We start from the raw sequence: 27,078 nt of genomic DNA on the forward strand, positions 1-27,078 counted from the left end.
GTCCAGGTACGTCTACAGACACTGGAGACCCATGGGCTGCAAGGCCCCATAGCCCCAGTGAGGGGGTATGAGTTGAGGCCCCAGTAAGGGGGCCAGGGGGAGTAATAGTGGGTAGTTTGGGCCGATGATGTAATGTGGCCCAGTAGTGAGGCATGGGACACAGTAAAGGAAAGGTCAGAGGTGTGTATTATGTTCTAGGCATTGGGGCATAAAATGGACAGCCTCCCACCTAGAAACAACTACTTATTATATTACAGCAAAGGCAAGACAGGTGGGCAGGCCGATACTGTGACTAGCCAGGGATAGCCCCCTGTTGCATCCATCATAATAGCATAATCTCTCAGTTTAAGGCCTGTCCCTTTTACAGTCAAAAGGGACAGTGATCATTAGAATGGTTTCCCTGGGTACAGAATGGAGAGAGAGACTTTCTTGAGAACCAGGCTATAAACACATTCTACCATTAAGTCACTCTTCTACATTTGTTCTGTTTATAGAGCAGTCTGTTATTGAACAGAAAGAGAAAGGTAAATGAAAAATGGCTTGCAATATTTATTTGTCAATGTTGTGTAAGGGACTGGTATAATTTTCCATATGCTGAGAGACCACTGTAACTACTTGATCAACTATCTGTACTAACTAACCATTGACTCCAGTGCTGACATAAGGAAGGTAACCACCATTCTGCTTTCAGAGGTCTCTTCATCATGACCTGATAATGGTGGTGTTGTCGCTTGGGCCATTATGCCTGTAAAAATAGAAAAAAATAAATAAAACCTCTTGAAACTATGAATCAACGAAAGAAAAATAAATCCTGTCTTATACAGTGGAAAGATAATTTGTCCTAGGTTTTTAAATTTTATATTTGCACATGCAAATTAAACGTGTGTTTTCATTCTCTTTCTACCCACCCTCCCCTTCCAAAAGCATTTTCCGAAAGACTTATTTTAAGATGTTTTATCATGACTAAACCACAAATTTTCTATATGCTGGATGACTAAATGTAGTTGCCCAAAGAATTTTTCAAGTTGAGTTTTTCCACATGTGATTTTATTCTGAAACATGTGTCTGTCTCCAGTACCCTAGGTAACCAACAATAACTTACCAGAACTAATTAGGTGCACAGAGGGGACCCTAGTTAGGTATGTAAAAAATAGACCCCTTCTCTACCCTTTAAATTTCTAGACTTTTCTGATCAAAATAATCCTTGCTGTAATCTACAGCATGATAAACTTAGCTCTGCCTTGCAGAAAACCATCTTCAGCCAAGACAGCAGCAGTACCAATAAAGGCTTGGTATCTTTTTAGGCAGACAAGATTCTTTGGGTATACGTGATGGTCTTTTATTAGACCAACTAATGGTATTTTTTTAGTCATTCAGCTGAAGTTTAAATTTTAAAGTCTGCCACATGTGTGGTCATAAATACCTTTCCCTCCCTCCCCACCCTTAAGTCAGCTCTCCATCCCCTACCCCCAAAAAGGCAGCCAAAAAAGAAAGAGGGGAGTGCAGTGAAAGTGGAGACCCTGGCTTATTTTCTGCCTAAAACAGACATACCCCCTCCACCCACTTCAATTCAGGCAGCTGAGGGACTCGGTTGACTTGAAGGCCATTTTCAAAGGAGAGCCATAGTTTTCACTAGTCAAGCTAACCTTTCTTCAGGAATTTCTGTGGTCTGCTAGCTGCTCCTGGTCTCTCTTCTCCTATTTCACAGCTTTGCAGAATGTTTTTGGCTCTCTTCAAAATCGTGGATCCATCCATGGAGACTGATTTTTTCAGCTGCACCTACGGTTTCAGCTCTGTTAAGCAGGAAAGGGAAAGAGAATGAGTTAAACATTAGGCTCTGACCCTGCTATACGTAGCCAAAACTCTGGAAGATAAAATATTTTTCTCTTCATTCTACTTCCCCAAACACAGGATCTCTCTTAAGGGGTGCGTGGTTTCGTGGAAACACACGCAGCATACTTTGGGTCAGGTCAGCAGAAGCTTTTATTCAAGTGAAACTACAGCTGTAGGGGGGACCCCAAAGTGACGTGGATTTCCCAAGCACTTGGAAGGGGTTCCCCCTCGAGCAAAATCAGGAGGCTTATATACTTTTTAACAGTCGCTACAACTCACGTGATCGTATAGTGGAGTTTGCTAGAAAAAGCAGCTACAAACACTAGCTCATTACTGCTTTGCTGTTATCAGGATGGGAATTATGGGGGAGAACTAACACTCCCTTCTTGCCACTGGAAATCAGAGTTTGTACATACTTTTTTCTGCTATCTTCAAGGCCGCGGTGAACAAAGCAGTTGCAGAGAAGTTACAAAGAACAAACACTTTCCCTTATCTGCTCTACTATACAGAGCCAGCAATTCCCCACAAAGCAGTTATGTCATCTTATAACTCATATGATCAAAGTTTAAGGCATTTATTTTTTTTTTTGATTCCACAGTGGTATGCTAGAAAGTGTGATAACAGATCACCAAAGTACTCTATAAAAACCAAGAACATTAAAGTTCCAGTTGCAGACAACTGGGAGGAGGATGGGGAGGGGGAGATTTTATGCTTTCTTATCGCCACTTAGGAGATAATTTCTTTACTTATTTCTGAACTTATTTCTTAAACCAGTAGAAACATCAGGATTTGTCAATTCCAGTTTTAATGCCAAAAAAAAAATCTATGGACAATAGAACTTCATAAAAGGTGAATGAATACTAGAAGAAAAAGATTTTCTGCTGGACTGTTATAACTTGCTAAATTTACAGCTATTTAACTCTACCTCTGGCAAACACTTAGGAAATAATAGCTAAGAAGTTCAACAACTCTCATCACCACTACCACCATACCTTTTGTTGTGCAGAGATTGGCACAAGATTCAAGACAAGGTCAGGCAGATAGGACAAAACAAAATAACTCCCCAAAAACCATCCTGTTTTTTCTTGTGCCTTCTCTAACTTAGACAGACGCTTCGGTTCAAGCTTTTAAAAGGTCATATGCATCCAACCACGTGGGCACCCAAGTCACATCAGGATGGTGCCTGTACACAATAACCACCCTATATGCATAATAGTGCATGCCCATTTCCAGAAACGTGGACTTTAGTCTTTTTGCAATAGGAACTTAACCAGTAGACTGACTAGACTTCGTCATTATGGAGGTCTCTGGTCCACTAAAGTCTTCCCTTTCAATCTTAACTGAACACGACTGTATGGTACTCTTTAAGGCTGCCATTGTACATGCCTGCAAGCAGACAACTACACAGGCCCAGAATTCTACCAGACCTCTGGAGTTCTGGTAGATTTAACTGCAACCAGGGTGGATTTGATTTAAATCAAACCCTTTTAAATCATTATTAAAGTCATGATTTAAATCACTGGTCAGGAAGATTTGCTTTAATTATTTTCTACAAAACATGCATGCTTTTTTGATAGCCTTTATTCATTTAACTTCTTGAAACTTTGCACTTTTAAAGGAAGGTAAGGGCTTGATTTTAGGTGCACAAAACTTAGAGAGAGAAAATAGGGCTGATGGGCAAGTAATCAAGTCTGTTATCTCTCATCTCCATACACGGACATTAACAAGGATGTTATCTCTAGAGATACAAATCCACAGTTTGAAACTAAGCATCACAGAAATGCTTAATGGGATCTTCTAGACTGAGCACAGAGACCCACTGGGTAGAGTGTTCTTCTTTACTCTTTACTAATCTGTAGAGGAACCTCTGGGAACCCCATAAGATTGGGCCCCTAATATAGTTTACAGCAGGTCATGGACTATTTACAAGACTTTTCTAAAAAGTTTACATTAATATATTGGCTCATACTATATAGTTAGAAGTTAGAATCCCTTTTCTGTGATGATACCTTTGAACTTCAGCATCGCTTATATATAAACTATCTTTATATGGGTTTAATTTTTTTTTTAAAGCATCTTAACCAAAAAAAATCATCAGAAAATACAATTAAATCAAAATTGTCTGATTGAAATAAAAGTCCATTTTTTTAATCGATTTTTATTTATTTATTGATTGATATTTTTTTTTTTTTTAAGTCCACCTTGGCTGTTACCTTAGCGAAGTGCAAATGCTTAAACTCTCAGCATAAGCTTAGTGAGCTGTCATTTAAGACATCCACATTACCGCTCCAATTTTAACAAAGTCCTGTATGACAGTAGTACCTATCACCACAATTCAGACAGGTTTACCAGCTTTCAAAGTGCACTATAAATGCAGCCCATGGTGCTTAACCACCTCCCAGCTTTTGGACTGTTGAAGGCAAAGACTTTAAAAGATCTGGCAAAAATAACTACCTCTGGATCTAACTCCAGGTGCCCCAATTTACTACTTGATGAAGTCACACTGTGCCCTCTACCTTCTGCTTTACAGAGCAAAGGGGGGGTAGAATGCATCTGCCTAAGCCATTCTAAAGATACCCGCATCAAGCTATCAGCATCACATTTTAAGCAATTCAGTTTATGAATACAGTGCGAGTCACTACTTCAGCTAAACGATGGGAAATATACACTGTATTTGAACATGTTACCTCCACAAGATAACCAAAGGGAATTATGTGGAGTATTCCATAAACTGCATTTTTCCTGTTTGGCTGTTAAGTAAAATTTTGAGTGCAAAGAAGCGACACGAAGCACAATACAATTCTTTTTTCCTGGTGAAACAGACTTGGAGGGTACTCTCCTCAGCTGAGATGGCACATGGCACCTTCCCAATTAACCAGGACGGAATCTGGATTAAATCTTTCCCGCCAAAGTATATTCCCACAACATTTATGATCAGATTCACAGCACAGATGCAAGACTTATTATTCTACTCCATATATAAAAAGCTAGCCACACACATGGAAAATGCCTTCCACATTGCACCCAATTTATCTTCTATCAATTGTATAGTTTCCACCTTTGCCCCTGCCCACATTATTGCTGGCAGTGCTTATTATTAGGAACAGTACCACCGAGTGTGACAGGTTTACAGACAGTGCCTACAAGTTTAGTCTCTTAAAAAGAGGCTACAGAATTGCTCAAGGTAAACATCCAGGGCAAAGCATTCGAGATCACCCTCGGGGCACTCTAAATATGAGTGAGTGACCTAGGCAAAGAGGTCAATTTAATCTTCTTCTTCCGTCACTTGTCCCTTCTAAACAGGGTCGCTGTTGCAGATCCTGGCTCTCCACCAGCTTTGGTCATACATGTCATCTTCTTCCGACTCCTTCTCTCTCACGTCCTTCTCCACTACGGCCATGCGAAGCTTCAGTAGCCGATTTGATTCAGAGGAGGTTTGGCGGCTGAATCTCCTATTCGAATTGGGAGACCCATTAAAAAGGTCCGAATCAAAATCAGAAGCATCTAAATTGATTCAGGAAAGATTTGGAAAGATTCAGAAGGCAGGTTTGCAGGAAACAGAAACGGGGTGGGGGGAAAGAAGGGACACTGGATGGGACAGGACGACAACTGCTCTGATACTGACATCTGTAGCTGGCCAGTGACTGTGATCTTTCCCCGAGTTCCCTTCCAATCACAGTGCTCTAGGGGAGAGATGTAGAAACAACATATAAAGGCTGTAGGTGAAGTGATCTGTTTCTGTGCCTTTTGTGAGCTGTGTTTCTCTTGCAGCAGCAGCATCTGAAAGTTTCTGGCTTGGTAGCACTGCATCAACCTCCTAGATACAAAAACTCATAGACTCAATATAGACATTGGATTTATGACACACTATATATAACCTGCCTGATGTCCGATTCCCCAAGTACCTCTCCACTTTTACCTGCTACATCCCCCTCTCCCCCCCACCCCCCCCCCCCAATGCCTCAATTTACATTTTCACTGACAGGCTCTCTTGCATGCAGACCAGCCGCTGGCTTCTTTACTATTCATTCCATCCAGGAAGAGCACACACACCAACTGCAGATGCTTCCTCAGCCCAACAAAGGGTTTTTAAACCCACAAGCTTGCTAAGGTATATTTCTCCAACTATTCAGTTGGTCTAATAAAAGACTGATTCAAAGAACCCTGTCTGCACTATTTCCTTGAAACGTGGCAGGATTCATGCCCTCAGAAGGGGCTACCATCCCTGCTGTTTTCATCCAACTCTGCAAAAAAAAATGACAAGCTTATAGGTATTTTAGCGATTCCCCATTATAGTCTATGGCCAAGTCGGAAATTGAATCGGGACAGTGATTTGAAATCACCGAATCGAATCACTGTCCCTCCAAATTGGCTGAATCAGAATCAAATACTGCTGCACATAGGCCTACTCTCCACTCTCTCTCTCTCTCTCTCCCTCCATGTCATCTTCAGTCTGCATCTCTCAAAAGAGGTCAATTTAATACAGTCATCAATTACAAGCAGGCTACCGTAATGCTGCTTATAACTCTTTTCCAGTTTTCACTGCTGAGAAACGTCCTTCAAACAAGCCAATATCTTTTATAATGATACCAGGAACTGTATATAGCCTTTACTGCTTTGACCAAAGCCTGCAATTCTGTGAACGGTAAGGCTTTATGGAAGAACATATTGAAGTTTGGCTGCTCAGGGAAATTTATCACCATCCTAAGACTCCTTTGTGACCAGATGACAGCCTCCATCCTGTGCAGTGGCTCCGCTACAGATCTCTTTGCCGTTCAAACTGGTGTCAAGCAGGGTGACATGATCATGTCCGTTCTGCTTTCTATTTTTCTTGCAGTCATCAAAATGCTCATCTGTGACCATATGCCATATGACATTGGCAGTGAGTACAGGATAGACAGGAACCTTTTCACTCTCTCCTGCCTCCATGCCAAAACCAAAATTATCTTGGCCTCGATTGTGGCACTTCAGTTACACCAATGATCGTGCTGTTGTTGCACACACAAAGGAAAACAACAAATGGCCCTTAACTGCTTCTAAAGCATACCAGTGCCTGGGACTGACCCTTAACATTAGAAAAACCAAAGGTGCTTCACCAACCTGCTCTGGGCCAAACAACTACCCCAGCAAAGTTCCTCATTGATAGACAGGAGCTGGTGAATGTTGAACACTTGCATACCTCAGCAGCCACCCCTCAAAAGAGAGCCAACATCAACAGGGAGATTCAGTATAGGATCCAATGTGCCAGCTCTGCCTTCAGAAGACTGAATCATCATTCATTCAACAATTACAACATAAGGACTTGAACAAAGCTCCTACTATACAAGGCTGTGGTAACCCCGGTTCCTCTCGACCACTGTGAAGTTGGGTGACCTACAGGGACCACCTGAAAAGCCTGGAACGCCATCACCAGCTCCACCTCTGGAAGATCCTTGGCATAAAGAGGGAAGATGCCACTGTCCTCCCAGTGCTAACACCACCAGTACGGAAGCATTGATTATTCAGCATCAGCTGTGGTGGACAGGGCACTGTGTGCACATCTGAGGTATATTTACCAAAACCACTGCAATACTCCCAACTCAGCCAAGGACAAAGGACATGCAGCAGCCAGAGGGAACACCTCAAGGACACACTCAAGGTGAACACTAAGAAGTGTGGCACTGACACCACAGATTGGGAAAAACTAGCCTGGAACAGGGCTACCTGGCAATGCCTTGTGAGAAAAGGTACACCTTACTTTAAAGAAAACCATCTTGCCCTGGAGGCAGAAAAACAACAGAAACGGAAAGACAAGAAACAAGACCAAGAAATCTGTGGTACAACCCCACTTTAACCACCACCTGTGGCATCTGCCAGAGAGTCTGCAGCTCTAGGATCGGCCTTAGCCATCAACTGACTCATCTACAACCCTTTACTTAACCCATGGGAGTGATCATCCTCGACCATGAGGACTCGCCAACGATGATTTATAATGATCTGTGAATCCTTCAATTTCATTGCCTGAAGAACAGCCTGCCAAACAAGTAAAGGCTTGTAAAATTAAATAAGCCATTACTTCATTTTGATCATTACAAAGCCACAATTATGTAGTGCAAAGAGAATCCTGCTAGAGAGATGATCACTGTGACTCAGAGTCAACCAACAGAAAAAAAGCCCAAGGACAAAGGGAGTGAAAAGCAGGGAGGGGTAAACAGTAGCTTTGTGTAAGTTAATCTAACCTTGGCATCGCTCATTCAGGACACTTCAGGTTTACTATTATTTTGGGGAGGCAGGAAATGGGCGTATTTGAGGCAAATAAAAGCTAAACTGTCAGATAACTTATTTTCTCTATTGAAAAAAGGGTTCACATACCAACCTTTGAAGGCCAGACTATCCTCTCTGCCAGTTTCTGATGGGCAGAGAAAATGAAAGAACAATGTTTTGGCATGATAAAGGAAAAAAGAGCTTTTAAAAGAGTTTCATACATACACAGCATATGCAGGTTAGGGAGAAAAGGAAGCACTATAAACAATGGCAAGCCAATTTTACACCTCAGCAGCTGAAATCCAAAGAGAAATGTAAAGACAGGTTATAGGATTCCTTTCATGAGAACGCAGTCAAATTGCTGAGAGAGAGACCTGCAACTCCAATCCTTGCCTCCTGCTTAAAAAGGAACAATGCCAAGAGAGGAGTTAAATCTCAGGCTTGCTGGGATTAAATGTCTGCTTTCTTTCAAACGTTTGTTTTTTTATGCTGGAACATTGGCCGGCTAAAATCACAGACCTATGACAAGATTCATCTAAGCAGAAGCTTCTTGGTAAGCACCCTCTTACCACTCCCATCTGACACCATTACAAGCTCAGCAACAGCAACCCATTAAGTGCAGCAGCTGGGACATTTGCTGTCGCCATTTCAATCCTACTCCCACTGCAGGGATTTAACTCTCAGCAGTGGAGTCAACAAGAAACAGCACTGAGCATTTCATATTAAGGAGACTTATCCACATGCATCAAAGAAATATTGCTACTTAAAAACCAAGCGCTGATGAAATGCATGTAACAGCATTTGTATCATTATCCCACAGAGAAATACATGAGCTCTCCAGAACCTGAGGCACTATTTTCATTTATTTTCAGTACTCATATATTTGACCTTCCTTTCTTCCCTCTTCCAAAGGCAATGGTAACAAGTAGGCACTTAACTACATGGTCAGATCCAGAAGAGGACCAAGCACCCACCAAGTCTATGAACATCAGAAGGCACTATAGATGTTCAGCACCTCTGGTGTTTTCCTCAGTGTTTAATGAATGAGACTTGTATGACAGGAAACAAAGCTCAAAATCATTACATTAATGTAGCAGCAATTGATTGGGGGTGGGAGGGGAATGCCTAATCTATTACACATCCATTAACATCTGCTCCAAAAACCCATTCAAAAAAAGTTTCAATGTTAGTAATTCTATGGCCCTCATTCACTCCTTAAAGATGGATTTTAAGTCAGAATACATGGATCATACATTTTGCTAAAAATTCACTGGCAAAAAATATTCAATCCTAAGACCTCATTGTAAAAACATTCCTTTAAAATACGTTGAAACTAAGACATGTTATATCCACACCAGTGAGCATAACCGTATCTGCAAAACTCTTTTAAAACTTGCATATAACAATTTGTGACACAGTGCCAGCAATTTACTAATATAATAAAACTGCAACAAGCTTTTTGGGGTTTTTTGTTTGTTTGTTTGGTTTGTTTTTTTTTATAAAACTTACTAAGCAGTTACATAAAAATCAAATGTTGATTCTGTTTGGGTATTAATGGTCTCTCAATTACACCATTTGTGCATAAATATATTTCTGTATTAATATTCAAGTAAGACTGAGGCTCTGGGAGTCAATTCACTTTAGTTTTTTAAGTATGCAGAGAGTTCTATAGCAGCACCAAGATATTAATGAATTATAGTTAAATCATGTAAACAAAAATTGAAATATAAGTCCTCACCATCTGATAATTTCAGCCTTTACTAATATAATTATATTTACTTAGTAAACAATGTTCATGTTTAATAATTATTATTTTGGTTCTTCGTTCCCATCAACACTAACACAGAATATTTCAGAAGTGATTTATTTTGAACTCCACTGCTGTTTAGCTAATTATAGCAAAACTAATTTTGGCATTTTTTCCAGGATGACAAATTATCTTCTCAGCTAGTACAGGCTGGTCCTTTGAGTGTCTGTGCCATCCTATGTTGGTCAGAGGATCCAAAGCTATGACTTATATTTCAGACCAAAAAAAGGGTTCAACTTCTGGGTGCCCTCTCTCAGTCCCACATACAAATTGCACACTCAAACGTGCATTTTAGCTCACTGAAGCGTTCATCTGACCTGCTTACAGCAAGCATAGTTGACCTCTATACACACAGCAGCTCTTTTCACACTATCCAAGCTTGGGCAGCTAGAGTATACCCCATTCCCTAACTATATGTGTGTCAGTATTTTGGAAAAATCTGGGCAGCCATCCCACTCAACTTTTCTTGGGGTCTGCTAATCCGTCATTATTTGTTTCCTTATGCCTCTGCCCTCCATTTTGCATCTCGGTGACTACAAATTCATCCAAGAAACTTTGATGAAGTTCCTCATTAAACTCATCAATTCTGTTCCTTCTTGAGTCAAGATGGTTGTTACAACGCTTCCTGTAGATATACCCCCATCCTGACACACGGTTTGAGGTAGGACAGGACAAAAATTAAAAGTGCCTAGCCTTTAGTGAATTTTTCAGCATGTGCACCAGAAAAAAAAATCAGTTGGTTCAAGCTTTTCACAGGAATGCAACATTTCTGACAAAGCTTTCCAGAGAGGCTTCTCAGGTCCAGAATGCCAGATAGACAAAAACAGCCAACAGCCTGGTGGTTAGGGGACTTGCCTAAGATGTGGACAGCCCTGCTTCAAGTCACAGGTCTTAATCAAGGGGAAAGAGATCTGACTCATCTCCAAATTACAGCTCAGCATCTTAACCACCGAGTACTCTAGGCTCATTCATGTTTTCAACAAAAAGCTTCACCAGGTCTCACTTTAGTCCAAATGTGGAACAGAAATACTTAATATGCGGTATGCGAGAGATCATCAGCACCTTCAACATGAACGCTTGTGGGCAGGAGCATGGAGGAGTACAGGTTGCCCAGACCTTCCATCCCCGCTTTAGACCAAGTCCAGACATTCAGTGCCTCAATGACTGCAGTTACACATGCATCCGGGAATCGAAACTGGATCTCCAGCGTGGCAGACAAAGATTCTGTTGTTCAAAAAGGACTCTGCTTAAATCAAATTTGAATCACTGCTGGTATAACAACCAGTCCCTCTACTATATTCCTAGCATTTAAATATGAGGGAATCAAATCACCAGGTCAAGTCCTATCTGGCATACCAGATACTAAGTGAATGGTACAAAGACTTTATAATGGGTAATAAATGAACATTTAAAAACATCCTGCATAAGTTCACCTCAAGGTTTGGCAAGCAAGTAGTTACAAAGCACTGGAAGAGGCTCATGTCAAACCATGAAAACAAATTTTGAAGTGACAGTTTCTATCTGTCAAAACTGCCATAGCAAATTCAAGGCCCCATAACCCAGTTACCCTAGAGAACCTTCCCCGTACGTCTGTTCTTACTCCTTACAGTTGCTTTCCTTCCCGTTAAACTTTCCAAGAACTCCTCTTCCTGCAATATGATTGCTTAGCACCCAAGGTCCACGTACATATTCATGTCAAGGCACTTTACCCAACATATTGAGCTTTCAAACAAGTTTATAATTAATGTCTCTATGCATAATCCCATCAGTATACATATAGGTAATAGGCGCATATATCCACAGGAAAAAGAAAAGTCACAGTGCAGTGGACCTTAAACTAAGTCCACTATTTTCCTCTGATAAACCTGCTCTGTTCTGAAAGAATACTTTAAACCTACCATACAGAAACTAAGTATTTTTAAAAATCGATAAACTATGCCCTAAAAATCTATCAAAATTATTTTGGATCCCTCTCTTAAACAGTTGGTATTTTGTTATCTCTGAACTGAAAGTTCTTACACTTTTCTAAAAAATAAGAGGGCAATTTTTTTGTCTTAGTATGCAGGCATCAAGGCTGTTGGGCCAAATTTTTATTCCTTCTGCTTTATTTTAGTTGATAGAAGCATGTTTGGTATAAGTGCGCACACAGTCCCTTTTCTCCTGCTGTGTATTTCATGCTTTTGTTTTGTTTTGTTTTGGACAACACAGTGAAATTCAAGAGGATGTAATCCAAAATGGTAACTCATTAAAATCACTAAGACGCACACAGCTAGAGAAGACTTACGTGCAGCGTCAAAGTTAGATTCATTAGACTTGTTTGGAAAAAGGGCTACCACAGGTTTCATCAACAAGACATTTGAAAAATAAGAACAAACTGGAAAAATAGAAGGCCATGCCAAAAGTAGGACAAAGTCTAAACATATTCAGATCAAAGCATGATTTAAGACAGGCTCTCAAAGATGCTAAACGCAGAGACTGTTGGCACCAGGTTCGTCTCACCTCTTTATACCAGGTGAGTTTATTTACCATAAGTCAAGTACCACTTTTTGTCTTTTCTTAAAAGTGACCTGTCAAGACTGACAGTAACACCTGTGCCACAATGCCCAAGAACTTGCTTCTCCCCGGCAGTTTCCCAGGATCCACATATGGTGGTCTGAACAGCACAACTGCAAAACACAATTTAGTTGACCATTTGGTTGAACAGTCAAGTTATTCGCAAATTAACTTTCAAACACACGGGCGGTTTTGCTACCTACCATGATGCATCATAACTTACACAGCTTTATTTTTTTGGTACCAGTGCCTAGATGCAATAGATAATGACTTAAAAAAAAAAAAAAAAAACCTGTCTAAAGAACAAGCGCCATGAGCCTGTTCCTTCCCCAAAGGACCAAGACACTTTCACACACAAAGAAATCAGTGTGTGGTAGAAACAAAGAAACCACAACATTCAACTGTTGATGTGCCCCAATCCTAGTCCAGATGGACCACCTGTAAAGGTGTACAATCATTAGTGTCTCCATTTTGATTGCTTGCCATAATGCCAAGAGTGCCACTAGAGATGATCTGAGGAAGATGGACAACATTTGAGAGACAGATTTGGCTTGGTGCACGTGGAGACCCCCACAGACATCCAACTCCGTGTGAGAAGACCCTATACACTCTCAGAGAGCCTCCATAAAATCAAGGAGGTCTACATGAAGAGTTCATCTGAGCACTGGGACCCTGATATCCACATTTAATTCATGTAGGCTACAAAACAGCCAGTGATCAAGTAGAGAAGGGGAGTAAGAAGAGAGAATATAAATCTATACTATCTACCCACTTTTTCTTCATGTTACTCAGGCCAGTGTTTAAGAGAAACAAACTATATTATTATGTAAACCCATTGGACCAGACAGGGTGAAAAGTGACACTGACATTAAAAGCACAAATTTGATTGTTTAAGGTTTTTAAAATACCATATTTAATTGCATACCACATGTACCCTTTGCCTCCCCCCCCAAAATTTTCTATGCCCAAAAAAGCTGGGTTCCATGTCTTAAACAGGGAAGCTGCTCTTCTGCCTAGAGGAAAAGCACAGTGCTCCAATGTCTGCTTGCAGCAGCTGTGGCACTTCTACTCAGGCAGTGGCTCGAGTCAATTGATTTAATAGTTTATCGCTCTTCATTCCCTCATCTCACTCTTTTTCAACAGCCTTCACATTCCATGAATCAAGCTAATCTTTCTTCAGGCAATTTGGCCATCTGGTAGCTTACTCCTAGTCTCTCTTCTCCCATTTCTCAGCCTTACAGAACATTATTTTTTTAGCCTTTTACCAAATTAGAGATCCACTGGTGGCGACCAGACTCGAGCAGCAGCAACTAGGCTTTCAGCTTTCGGCTAAGCGGAAAGGGAAGGTGAGCAAGCTGAAAATCAGGCTCCGACCTGCTCTATGCCACAAATAATACTGGACAAATCTTTTTCTCTGCCTTCCCCAGAACAAGCTGCGCGTCTCACTTGGGGGTGTTTGCCATGCAATGAAACACAGGTATTTTGTCCCAAAGTGTAATTCCTACACTTCAACAGGCATTCACTGCAGTCCCGTCCTCCCCCCGCAATATTCACAAGCAGGTTCATTAGCATACGCTGGCCCCGCCCCTCCGTCGCGCACCCAATCCCCAACGCGGCTGGCCAGGGCCCCGCACGGAAAGGCCAATCAGGAGCCGCCGCAGCGGGGCAGCAACACCAACCGCGGGGGGCAGAGCGGTTCCCCCCTGGGACCTACCACAGCGGGGCGGGGGGCGGGGGACACTACCCCGGGGTGGTAGCGCCAAGACCCCCCCCCCCCGCCCCGTTGCAGTGGGAGTGGCCACCCGGGGGTGTTGTGAGGAGACCAGACGAGACCACCCCCAAAGGGAGGGGGGGGGGCCAGGCCCGCGCTCAACTCACGGTGTCGCGGCCGCCGCCGGGTGCCCTTGGCTGCGCGAGGAGGAGACCGGGCTCGGAGCCGCTGTCGGAGGCCGGCGGGGCGATGCGGACCCTGCGGAGCCTCAGCCGAACCCAGCGCCGCTCGGCGGAGGGAGAGAGAGGTAGGAGGGGGCAGGGGGGTTTTTTGTTCGAGGAAAGCCCTGCGCGCGTGCGCGGGCGGCGCGGGGCATGCCGGGAGCGGTGGTTCCGCCTCACCCCCTCACCCGCGCTGGGCAGCGGCCGCCGGACTGCGCTTCCCAGGGTGCCCCGCGGCTTCCCGCGCCTGCGCACGGCGCCGCCGCCACTGCGAGCGCCCGAGGGGAGCCGGGCAGCGCCGCCTCGCAGCGAGACCCTGTGGCGCCGCCGCTGGGCCGAGCAGGCCGCGGCCTCCCTCCCGCCATTTCCCGCGGCCTGAGGGAGCGGGTGTCTCCCCCAGCGTCATCGCGCCGTGAAATAAAGCCGCTAAACGCCGGCCTCGAGGGAAACACCCGGCCCGGCCCTCCGCTCTGCTTGGAGCGACAGTCGCTTTTAGCAAGACCCAGAGACATGGCGTCGTCCCCACAGACACGACACATCCACGCACGTGCCCGTCGCTGGCTGGACGGCCCAACGCGGAGCCCCCCGCAACGCCTGCAGCCGGCCCGGCGTCCGCCACCGTCGCTGCTGGAAGACTTCAGTCCAATAAAAGACACGGCGAGGGCAGTCTGGTTGCGCGTCGTCCTCTCTTGGTCTGAAACCCGGCGCCTTTATGTCCTTCAAGAGAAAAAAAAACGGGACGTAACGGCACCTGGTTTTTGAAGAGAAAAGTAAAGGACACCGGCATCCAGTGTTTGAAGAAAAAACTAGGGGACATACCAGCGTCCGGTTTTTGAACAGAAAGGACATAACGGCGTCCGGTTTTTGAACAGAAAGATAGAGGACGTCACGGCGTCCGGTTTCGTATCAGTAGAGGACAGAGTAGGAGAAAACGGGATGTCCTCTACGACGGCCACCCTAGAGGTGGCCCCAAGAAGTAGTGGCCTTTCACGTCATTTCTGGCCCCTCACGGCTACGACATCACTTACATGGCTGGAGGGATGGGGGTAAAGGTTAATTAACACAACTTGTTTTCAACAAAGATGAGCGTATAGACCTCCCCAAAAAGAAGCAAAGGCACCGAAGCTGCCCTTTACTTTAACAAAAAAAACCCCATATACAGCAGGTGCACAGCTAAATCGATAGATGCTTAATAAACGATTATAAAAATAGCTCCTTCCCATACTGTGATAATCTAAGCATTTACTATGTTACCCAAAGGTGCTCATCTTAAATCACTGATTCAATCCCATTTTGTAGGGTATACGCAAATTTTCACTTGACATCAGTTTGTTTGCTTTTATTATGTATCTATGTTTTACTATATATATTTCTAATATTTATTTTATATAATGTATGATATACGTGATGTATAATAGATACAGACATTTTATTTATATATGTGTGTGTGTATATATATACATACACACACACACACACATTTTATATATATATATAGAGAGAGAGATCTCTATCTAGTATATGGATATAGATATTTATTGATCAGTCGATATCTGCATCTGTATCTATCTATCTGTCTCATTGGAAACTTCAGACTGAGCCTAGCGGGTCTTAGCAGAACGGATCAAAAAGCAGAATTTCCATTCAAGAGGAAAAGCTGACCTGAGCAAAACGTTTTTCTTTTGCAACAGAAAGCTGAAATACCTCACAAAGTGAAAGTTTAAGAACAAAGGAAAAATAAAACACCCCACGCCTTCAGGACTATCAAAATGGGTGTTTCATAATGAAAGTTTTATGTAGACTTATTTGGATTCATTTAGCTTATACTTCATATTTATTACATTAAATATGTTACAAAGGTTTGAAGTTATATAAAAGCCTACACAAAGTGAAACAGCTAAAATTAAATATTTTTACCTTATTGAAACAAAATAAAAAGAATGATTCTCCTTTGAAATATTTTTTTTAAAGCCTCTCATAAAACACTTCAAATAAACAGCGTCTCTCAAAGAAAGCTCATTCAACCAGGATTTTTTCAGCTACCTCTAATTACAATACTATTTTTCTATGAAGTTAAAATTAATTTGAATGAATCTGTAAGATTATTTTTAAAGTTACCAGGTTTAGAACAAATATAAGCACTTTTTATTTATTTATTTTAACATAGCCCTAAAATAACTCCTTGCAAAAAGAATACTGTGAGGATTCAGAAAGGGATTAGACAGATTTATGGAGAATGGGTCCATCAGAGGTTATTAAACACAAGTCAGCGATGTAACCAACTGCTGGTGACTGGGAAATTATAACAGAGGATGGATCATAACACATGCCCCATTTCTTATTCTAAAGCATCCTTGCCACCTCTGGAGACAGGATACTGGGTTAGACAAACTGTTGGGCTGACCTGCAATATGGCAATTCATACGTTATTTGCTAAAACAACCACTTTCTACAGCAGTACCAGAGGCTTGTTTCGTAACCCTCGTTTGATAGTTTTATCTACTGTTTGCAATGCTAGTACATTTTCATAACATCTTGCTGTCCACATAACAGACACTTGTAGTCTTTTATTACTGTATTATCTGTTCCAGTGCATTGTGCACAAAATATATGCTACACTTACACAAGCAAACTCCCTCTGAAATCATCAGGGATTTCACCAGAGCAAGAAAAGGAGAGCATCTCCAGTGCTGCACTAAGTTCAGTTCCACAATCATAAGGGGCATAGTCTGTCCCTTACCTTTCCTGGTGCAGAGCATCTCTAGCAGCAAAACTGGTGTGATTCTGCTGCACCACACAGCAGAAGGATTTGGGCCACTAGCTGACAAGGTTCCCTCTAAGCTGCACGCGTGCACAGCTGCGCACGAGAAAAAAATCATGCCGTGCAGTAACTTTTTAATGCCGCACACCTGCCCCAGCCCGGCCACAGGCTGCTGCAGGAGGGGAGAGGAACAGGCATGCTGAGATCCCAGCCAGGATTGCGGCCACAGGCAGGTAAGTTTCATTGGGCTGGGGGGGGTGGTGGGCAGATCACGACCCCCACAGTGCAGGAGGGAGTGCGGTAGGGGTAGGGCGTTGCCCCGCTCCCTCCTGCATTGTGGGGATTGACCCACGACCCAGCCCAGCCGGGGGCCCATTCACCATGAATGGGTCCCTAGCCGGGCTGAGACAATCAGAGCCCAGCAGCTTGTCCAGGGGTGTGGACGGGCAGCTGCGTGCACTGTGGGGGAGGGGGAGCACATTCCCCCCAGCTCCCCTGCACCACACCCCTGGACAAGCTGCTGAGCTCTGATTGCCCCATGACCCGGCCCAGCCGGGCTGGGTTCTGGGGCAATCAGAGCCTGGCAGCCCCTCCAGACGCGCAGCGCAGGCAGCCAAGTGAGGGCACGTGGCCCAGCCCCCAATCTTTGTGTGGGGCAAGGGCAGGCGGGATCTGCACTCTGCCTGCTCCCTGCCTCCACACCTCACTGCAGCCTTTGAAAGCAACGCCACGTGCCTCGCTGCCTGGCGCACCCAGTGGCAGGACACACATGGCGCCATGCCACTTTCAAAGGTGAAGCATGGAGGCGGGGAGCAGGCATAGCGCACAGACCAAAGAGAGGTACTCACAGATCGCTATACCTTGGAGGGAACATCGCTAGCTGAATAGCATGGTGGCCTCCTGCACAGGTGGCTAGGATCATCTGCTCCCATATGGATCCCCCCTGTCCTCTCTATGGGCATGAAAAGAGGCTATTTCACAGGCTTGGTTGGATAATTCCTCCTTCTGCCCCAGGCTTCTTTCCACCACCTGGACTACACCTGTGTGGGCTGGATTTGTTCCTAACAGAATGATTGTAGTCACAGAGTGAGAGACAGTCCTGTTATACTTCTGTGGGGAGGGAAAAAATCCAAACAAAACACATGTAATTACACACAAGACGCCTGACTCACAAAATTACAGTTTTTTAATCTAGCAGACAAAGACATCAGCTTTCAGCCACTGGATGGTGTTAGTCAAGTTTAAAACCAACAATAAGATGTAGTTTTAACAATCTGATAATTTATTGCTGCAACGCACAACAGAGAAACAATGAAGTCTCTATAAATTCGAATCTCTACGCTGAGAGCAGCTCTGCAGAAAAGTACAGCTCAATTCAATCACATGGGTTTAATCTAGATTCAGAGATCACAGGGTGAAAGTCCATAACCTGTGCACAGTAGGAGGTCAAACTAGATAATGCTCACACTCTCCTCTGGGCCTAAAAAAAAAGATTCTAGATTTAATAGGTGAAACATACTGCAACTTCTATTTTTTTTATGTATTAGCATTCTGTATTACTTCTCTAATTCCCTATAGAGTCAGACCGTTGGTTTCAACTTTAGATTTCATGAAGTTCCCATGCAGCTACAGAAAGCAAAAACAAGGCATTTTAAGCAGTTAAAATTATTTCTAAAACAAAAAGTGAAAGAGGGACACAAGTCCAGCTGTATTTCCTCAGACAACAAGTTCTAAAAAAAGAGCTTAAATGTAAGGCATCAATTAGATGGTGTCCTTCTGAAAACAAATTTAACACAAACATATATCAAGATCCTTCTGCCTGTCTCTGGTGTGCCAGAATTTTGGAGACTGTTTTATTTTCATCCTTGAAATGTGCAATATTCTCCTTGGATCTGAGTAATGTTAACATAACTTTATTGGAAAGTTTTGTATCAATATATGCAGTGCCTTATGGGTTTAGCCCAAAAACTGAACATAGGGTATGTTTAACCAAAATTATAATACCATTTTCTTTGGGTAAACGTAATGATACCATCTGTGCGGTATTTTTACTTCTGATTCTAAAATCTTTAGTGTAGAACTACGTGGGGAAGAAAAGAACCTTTCCAAGATCTTTAGGTTTTGGTTGGGGGTGAGGTGTGGAGGGAGGATGAGATGCAACACCAAAGACATTTCTGATAGGTATGGACCAGTTTTTGGCAAGTATTAAAACTTCTCCCTCGATATTCCAGTTAATTCCTCCATACCTGCAAATGGTGAAAGAGCTCTCTGCAAGATATTAGGCTTCATTGGCTATTTTTTGAGTCCATCACCAGATCCTACTATTATTTGATGAGTATATTTTAACCTGCTGCTGTCTGATCTTCCAGTCATGTTCAGGGGACGTTGCCAAATTTGAGACCTCTGTCACAGATGCTTTACCACCTGTTCTCCCCCCTTGGTTTGAATGCCAAACTCTCAGGGCAGTAAAACCTTGTCTGTGATGAAGGGGGATAATGGATGAGGAAATTCAGAATCCTTCCCACATGGGAGCTGTGCCACAAGTTCAGCAATGACCTAACTCCCTTGCTTGCCTTTCTTCCTCCTCAATTGTGTTTAAATCCTACCTTGCAGGTGTCTGTCCTCCCACATACTTCAGGAGTAATGAGGTACTCTCCCTATCGGAGCGTGAATACCGGTAGACCATCATAATCCCTCTTTTTCCAAAGCAGATTTGCCTGTAAGATTATTTCATGTCCCTATACCCTCTTTACATCTGTCCCCATTGTCCAGGTCCCTATGATAGTTTTCTCTATTTCATTTGTTGCACGCTAAAGATAAGGTCATTCTGGGTTGTTTTTAATGCCATACGCATAATGTCCCCATTGCACTTATATGACAGGGGCCATTCAGGTAATACAGAGAAAGGAGCTGTTTACTCGCATCATTTCTGGTTTCAAACCCGTAATAATAAGAAGTTTAGACAGCCCTTACCTCAGCCACCAGCCAAACTGTGCATTGTGCATGAATGACAAGATAACCTTGCTGGTTCCCTGCCCCCACAAATAGATTATTCTGAATCGAGCTCTGGAGTTGTTCCACCGACATTAACAGCAGCATAGGATCTGTTTGCATATTGTAGCTGTTCAATAAAACAAAATTCTAAGACAGACTTTTAATAATTGATGTGTAACAATACTATCAAATATATATTCCTACAAAAGATGATTTCATTTACCATATTAAGAAAAAACAAACATACACCTTCATATTCTATGTGGAAAATCCAATGTGCTGGAGGAGAAAGACACAATAGGTGGCAGAGGCGAGGAATTTTTTTTAGACAGTATCTTTTACTGGGTCAGTATATCAATATAATTGGTAGAAACCACCACAGTTCAAACATAGTACTGGAAAAAATAAACTAGTGCTATTCCAAGTCCATCTACTTGTGGCATCAAAATAGGTTGCCAGTGAGGAAAGCATTGTGCAGGTCTTCATAATGTAATACATCTCTTTCTACTTATTCTTTGTTGAGCACTGAAATACATAGTAATGGTGACATTTTAAATAGCATTGATGGCACCTGAGCAGGTGCTCCCTGAGACAGTTCACACCTCTGGGCAGTTGTTTCAGCTTCTCAACAGACTTATGCAGACGTAGATGCATCTTTTTGCACTTGGTTTCAAAGTTTTCTTCACATCCCAAACAGCTAGAAGCCGACTGTTTACGTGAAAGCCGAGCTTCTAGGGCACAAGATGGCAGCTTGGGAACAGTGCCAGTATGCCATACTGCCACATATTTAAATCCTGGCACCTCTCCATTGAAGTCAATAGCTGAGAATTTGATCCAGTATCACAAACAAGCCTGAGGCAGCAAAATAATTTGGTGCAAGGTAATCAGACATACAAGATGATAATTACTGCCTAGACCGGGACAGAGTCATAACACCAATTCATACCTCTTTAAAACCAGCAACTTCACTAGGATAAAAGCCAGTGTGCTTGGCGGGGGGGGACGGACTCTGAGAATACTGAGCTTGTAAATGCTTTCTTAAGGGAAAAAAAAAAAAAGAGAAACTTCCTTGAATGCAATATTAAGGGTGAGAGCGGAAGGCCCAGTTCCACAAATATTTATGTGATTAGCTCCACTGATTACTTACAGGCTTGAACTTAAGCAGGCACTAAACATTTTCAGGCCTGGGTCCTCAAGCTCAATGTTTATATTTGTGGCTTGAGGCAAGGACTCCTTTCAGTTCCAAAGACAAAATAATTCCTTTGCTTGAATACCTTTAACCAGTTCACTGAGCAAATAAGCCATGCCAGTAAAAAGACCAGAGGTGCAAGTAGGCAGGACTGTGCCCAAGGCAGTCCTCCCTTGTACCTTTTTGTAGGACTTTGGCTCTGGCAGCAGGCAGGAATAGCAGCTGAAATTAGCTGAAAAGAAATGTTACTTATCTTTTTCCTTTTCTTTTTTTTCCCCCATGTTAAGCAGGCAAAGCAAGTCCTGTTTTCAGCAGCAAAGGAGGGCCTGATATCTTCCTCCAGGATCAGTGAACAGCAACCAATGATGAAACTACAGTGCCCTTCATCTGCTGCCACTTGCTGCTGAGACTGAAGCCAGAAAGAGCAGGGGAAGCTGGGGACAGAAGAGCGAGGCATCCTCTGCTCCATTCTGGCTTCTACCTCTTAGGCAGTGCCTGTGGCTTGTGCCCTGTTCACCCACCCTTATGCTACTGAAGGAGACTTGCTGGTATAAACTAAGTCTACATTAAGGTATTTGGCACCATACCGACCAGTGCATCAGCTGGGGTGTGACTTTTTTCCCCTTGTTTATGACCAGCACAGCTATGCTAGTGATACTTCAAAGCATGGAACAAACTGTAGGCACCTGCAGTTGTTTGGGCCTCTAAACCAGTATAACACCCAGGCCACTTCAGTCAGAGAACAAGAAATAGCTCTTGTTCTTGTGGTTAGATTTCTTCCTTATATTTCTACATGAGGTTCCTCCTTCCACCTTCCCCTAACTCCCAGAGGCAGTAGAGGAATTTGACATTAGCTAAGACATAAAAACTTTTTATTCTAAAGCAAAACACAATTTGAGGACTGTCTGGTAGAATTTAGGAATTCAAGTTTGATTTTCCATCTGCCTACATTTTTATGTCTTATGACATTTTTTTTACTGTGTTCTTCCATGCCTTCACTTGTAGGGAACAGGAGAGGGAGAAGGTTTCTCTCTTTGACTATCACATGAATAGATCTGGCCCATAACAGAACAGTGTAACTGCAACCTGGATGGAATAGGTCCTTCCCCACTTGCCTACTGTTTGGAGGGGTGGAATTTCCCCTGAAACAAGACAAAGCAGCCAACTTTGATCCTTTAATTAAAGCAGTTCTGAAAGCCACTTTAATTAAAGCACCCACAGCATCAGATGTATCAGCATGCTGGTCCTGAAAAATGTCAGTGAGGGTGCTTTAACTAAACCTCATTGAACAAGCTTTAGTTAAAGTGCTCCTGCTGTCATTTTTCAGCATGGGGACACCAATATACATAATGCTGGTATCTTCTGGAGTGTGGTAATTACCATGCTCCAGCACACTTCATTAATTGAGTCTGCTCCAACACTCTGCAATTCCATGTGTATAGGTCCTGAAGGGATTTTTACTTTTCCCAGGTAACCTCAACAGGCTGAGGACACTGTGAGAGCCCCTTTGCTTTGGTCTCACTCCTTCTAATCCCAGTGTATCCAGTCCCTGCTCCACTGAGTTTCTTTGACAGGCTTTGAAGAAGTGCCCTGGAAGCAAATGAACCTGCCCTTCTTTATGGAAAGGGGAAAATCTTCCACTTCTTGGAGCACAATCTACCTTATCTGCTTGTTTGTCACTGAATACAATTTGTTGTCAGTACCACTTATATGACTATAGCTTCCAAAAAACAAATCACCCATTGTGTCCTTATTTTCTACTATTCTAGGACCAGGTCTGTTCACATGATCATCCCCCTGAAAGTGCTTTACAGCTGTCCCATGACACACGTGCATTGCAGCAAAGCACTTTTAAAGTGGCCGATTGCACAAAAAATTAACCCTCCTCAAATGAGGTATCAAATGAAGGCGCTCTATTTTAGAGTACCTTAGGGAGCTTGTGTTCCCTAGAGTTAATTTGTTGTGCAATTGGGACTGGGCTGATGCAGGCCAGCCCTGCCACCATGGCTGTCAGCACGAAGTGAGGGGGCAGGGGAAAGAAGTAGCAGTGATCTGCTGGCTGCGATTTGCCCGGCCTGAGCTGGGGTGGGGGGGAAAAATCAGAGCCTCCCCTCTTATGGCCCCCCCAACACCCTCCCCAGCTCAGGCTGAGTAAGCCTCAGCCCACAGCTTGCTCCTTCTGGCTTCTCCCTTCCCCATCCCTCACCTCTGCTGACAGCCCCAGACCTGGGATGGGGCTGGGCAGGGGAGAGGGGCTACTCCGCAACTGGCTGCTCACCTGCAGGCAGGCTCAATCCCACCCACCACTCCCCCAACCCAACAGGTGAACAGAGGCCTGCACATCTGTCAGCACCTGAGGATGCTGTCTCTTTTTTTCTCTCGCAGCAAGGGAAGGCAGACTTACTGGCACAGACATCAGCCATGAGCCATTATTACGGTTGCAACACCAACAGCAAGTTTGCTGCTGTAGACAACAGAGCCAGATATAGATTCTTCCCTAGACAGTTTAAAAGCCAAGTCCCTGACCCTGTAATCAGAGCCTCCGGATACCAAAGCAACCAGAGTGTCCCTCCAAAATGAGCGGGACTCTGCAAAGAACAAGGGCCTGTCTGCAAGGATCAGACAACAACCTTGGATAACATCTCAAAATATAGTGGTCCAGATGACCAGGCAGTAGAGAAGTAACTTTGTTAGAATCATTGTATTGGTTTTCCCCATCATCCTCAGGGTATAAGGCTCTCGGTGATGGGCCTCCTGAAAGGAGGTATATTTTGAAAAACAACAAAGGATGCTGACAGATGTGCAGGCCCCTACTCTGACTCATGGCACTTTACATAAAGCACCATGAGTTAGAGTGACCCCCGCCACCCAACAGATGTTCACTATGGAGGGGGGGAGGGGGGAACAAAGCCTGCCTGCAGGTGAGGAACCAACTAAGGAGCAGCCCCTCTTCCCAGCCTCACTCCCCTCCCAGCAGGAAAAGAAAGGGGAGGGGGAAGTCAGAAGCAGCAAGCTGCAAGCTGGAGTTTGTGCAGCCTGAGCTGGAGGTGGGGTTCACAAGGTGCAGGGCAGGGGCTCTGATCCACCCATCCCTCCTCCAGCTCAGGCCAGGCAAACCCCATCCAGCAGCTCACTGCTGCTGGCTTCCCCCTCCCTTCCTGCTGACAGCCCTGGGCAGCCCAGCCCAGATCACGTGACGAATTAACCCTGAGAAACACTAGTTCCCTAAAGGCACTTTAAAGTAGAGCACCTTCATCTGGGTTGGTCTAATAAAAGATATCAAATTCACCCAAGGAACCTTGCCTGCCTATATCCTTAGACCAACACAGCTACAACCTAAACCCCTTCATCTGATACCTCATTTGAGGAGGGTTAATTTTTGGCACAGACACTTTAAAAGTGCTCTGCAGCTGTGCACGTGTCACAGCACAATATAGAGCGCTTTTAGGGTGCTGCTCACGTGAAAAATGTAACTTCTGCCTGCGCCTAAAGTGAGAGGCTCATGATAAACACAGAGCTTGATTATGCCCTCGTATAAACACATCTGTAGCAATAGAGATAGAGAGGAACCTTCTAGGAAATAAATGCTACTGTTCTGGCAGGATTCTGCCTTCTTTTTCCACAAAGCATGTTAAGTCAGACCTGTGGCTGACACAACCGTGCTACATGAGACTCAGTCAGAGACTTTAGCCCTCAACACAAGTTATTCATAGTATGTTATTGGAAGTGAGTATAGTGGGAACAAATTTCAAGCACTGTCTTATTTCCCAATACTTGCATAGCTAATTAGGGCTTTTGACACTCTCAGATATGCAGCCAAGAGGGAGATGTTTAACTAAATGATTTTATACATCTTCCTGCTAATTCAGAGACCCAGATGTAAACTCTGGCATTTAGAGACAAGGATTTTGCATGTTTCCTTGAGATGTCTGGGTCCGTAAATCAACAGGACACGTGGACTGGAGAGACACACACAGGCCTGAAATTCAGGAGGCTTAGATTGTAATCCCGGCTCTGCCATGAATTTCCTCTGGGACTTTGGCCTGGCTTCTAATATTCCCTGTGCCTCAGTTACATCACTTGTACAAGAAGAGGACTATAAATGCATAGACATATTGGGGGCTTGATGCATTAATATTTGTGAAGTGCTTTAAGATTATTCAAGGAAAAGATGCTCTACACATGCAGATCCCTAGTCAGCTTCACAGCATTTATTTGAATGCTCTTACAGCCCTCCCTGTTTGTATAATTTCAGAACAACCTCTCCCCCCACACTTCTCACCACCTAAAGATAACAAGGTTTAAGATCACCTCACAAAATCCAAAAGACCATACATCCAGCCAGGTTCCAACAGTCCTTGATCCTTTTACCTGCAGAGCTGTCTTTTCTATCTCTGCAGAAAACTCAGACCCAGCTTCTCTGCTGAGTTCCAGCCCAGAGCCCCTGTGGTAAACAGCTGAAGAAGGCAGTACAGATATGCACTTAGTCTGAGACATATATTATTCAGTTAGTCCTAGAAGCATAAGATTTTGTGCACTCCAAACAGCTAAAGACCATCTCTTTTCAACCTTCACTACTTCCTTAGGCTGCTGTCTACCTTCACTCCTGGTTAGTCTTTTTTCTACCCTGTCCTTGATGTAGCTTCTCTCAGCTTGTGTTTCTGAAATCTCCCTACCTACTCCTCCACTCCTTTTGCCAGCTGTAACCTGTTATAGCATCTCTTTCTAATCAGCTGTTTAGTCTAGCTAGGAGAATAACTAAGCCCTTCATTAACCCTTTCCAGGCTTTTGCTGTGAGGCATCTAATATATATAAATATATATATATAAATGTTTTACTAATACAGGTCCCTAAATAGCTTGAAACATTTTGCCTTTAGTCTCTGTGTCTGTTTCCCCATCTGTAAAATGGGTATAACATCACTCCCACCCCTCACAGATGCAGTGAAAGGATTAATGGATTTAAGACTGTGAGGTGCTAAGATATAACCTTAATGAAAGCAGTATAAAGAGGGATTGGTTCTGCCACAATTCCAGAGCAAAAGTCCTTTCTGGTTATATTCAAGCACCATTGATGGTAGGCACAGTCACTGATTATGTATTTGGAGTCCACATTTTGGAAACATGGGGCAAGATTTTTTTTAGGACATCCTGTTCCCTCTGGACCTCCCTAGGAACTGAGTAGCCCCATCCTCTGCAGCTTTGAAATCCCACTGTTGGATCATAAGGAACATGAAGCCGCCTTCATATAACAAACAGCCCTTTGGGGGTTACAGCCTGTCCCTTCAGGAGGCCCCTTTTCATCATCTTATTAAATCACATTAAAAAAAAAAGTCTTCAGTTATGGTTCACACTGATTATTCCCACGGTTCCATGTCATAAAAGTACTAGCTGAAATGGAGTTACAAAATTAGCATGAATGCATGCCAATTCAATTCAGATACAACAATCTGCGTTCATATTCCATGTATCCGTTAATCTGAATCTGAGACAGCTGTTTAATATATTCATCTAACAAAGATTTAGATGCTCCACTAGCAGCATGCTCATGAGACACTGGAAACTCCTCCTTTCCCCCCATATAAGTCCATAAGTTTATAGTCACCTGCGCTAGTTTATAGTCACGTGTGTGGAAATCCAGCCCTCTTCACTACAGGGCTACTTTTAAGAAAAAGGGTAGAGACAAGAACGGAGCATGTAGTTTCACTTTGCTTCACACTAACGCTATGTCCCTCTCTGCTCAAGGACTCTGCTGTTACCATAAAAA

General features: G+C 43.4%; 1 protein-coding gene across 10 annotated transcripts in view; it reads right to left on the reverse strand.

The window, feature by feature from the left end:
• The window catches only part of GTF2I (general transcription factor IIi), a 101,987-nt gene extending 87,582 nt beyond the window's left edge, over positions 1–14,405 (reverse strand). For all 10 annotated transcript variants that reach the window (XM_014608043.3, XM_014608040.3, XM_014608037.3 and 7 more), the window contains exons 1-3: positions 14,315–14,405; positions 1,647–1,793; positions 642–745 (exon numbers count right to left, since the gene is read on the reverse strand). In XM_014608043.3, coding sequence (XP_014463529.1) covers positions 642–745; positions 1,647–1,755 — 213 coding nt within the window. In that variant the 5' untranslated portion in view covers positions 1,756–1,793; positions 14,315–14,405. The remainder of the gene's footprint in view (positions 1–641; positions 746–1,646; positions 1,794–14,314) is intronic.
• Between the last annotated feature and the right edge of the window lie 12,673 nt (positions 14,406–27,078).

This window comes from Alligator mississippiensis, chromosome 14, assembly GCF_030867095.1.
Source record: "Alligator mississippiensis isolate rAllMis1 chromosome 14, rAllMis1, whole genome shotgun sequence".
NCBI classification, from domain to species: Eukaryota; Metazoa; Chordata; order Crocodylia; family Alligatoridae; genus Alligator; species Alligator mississippiensis.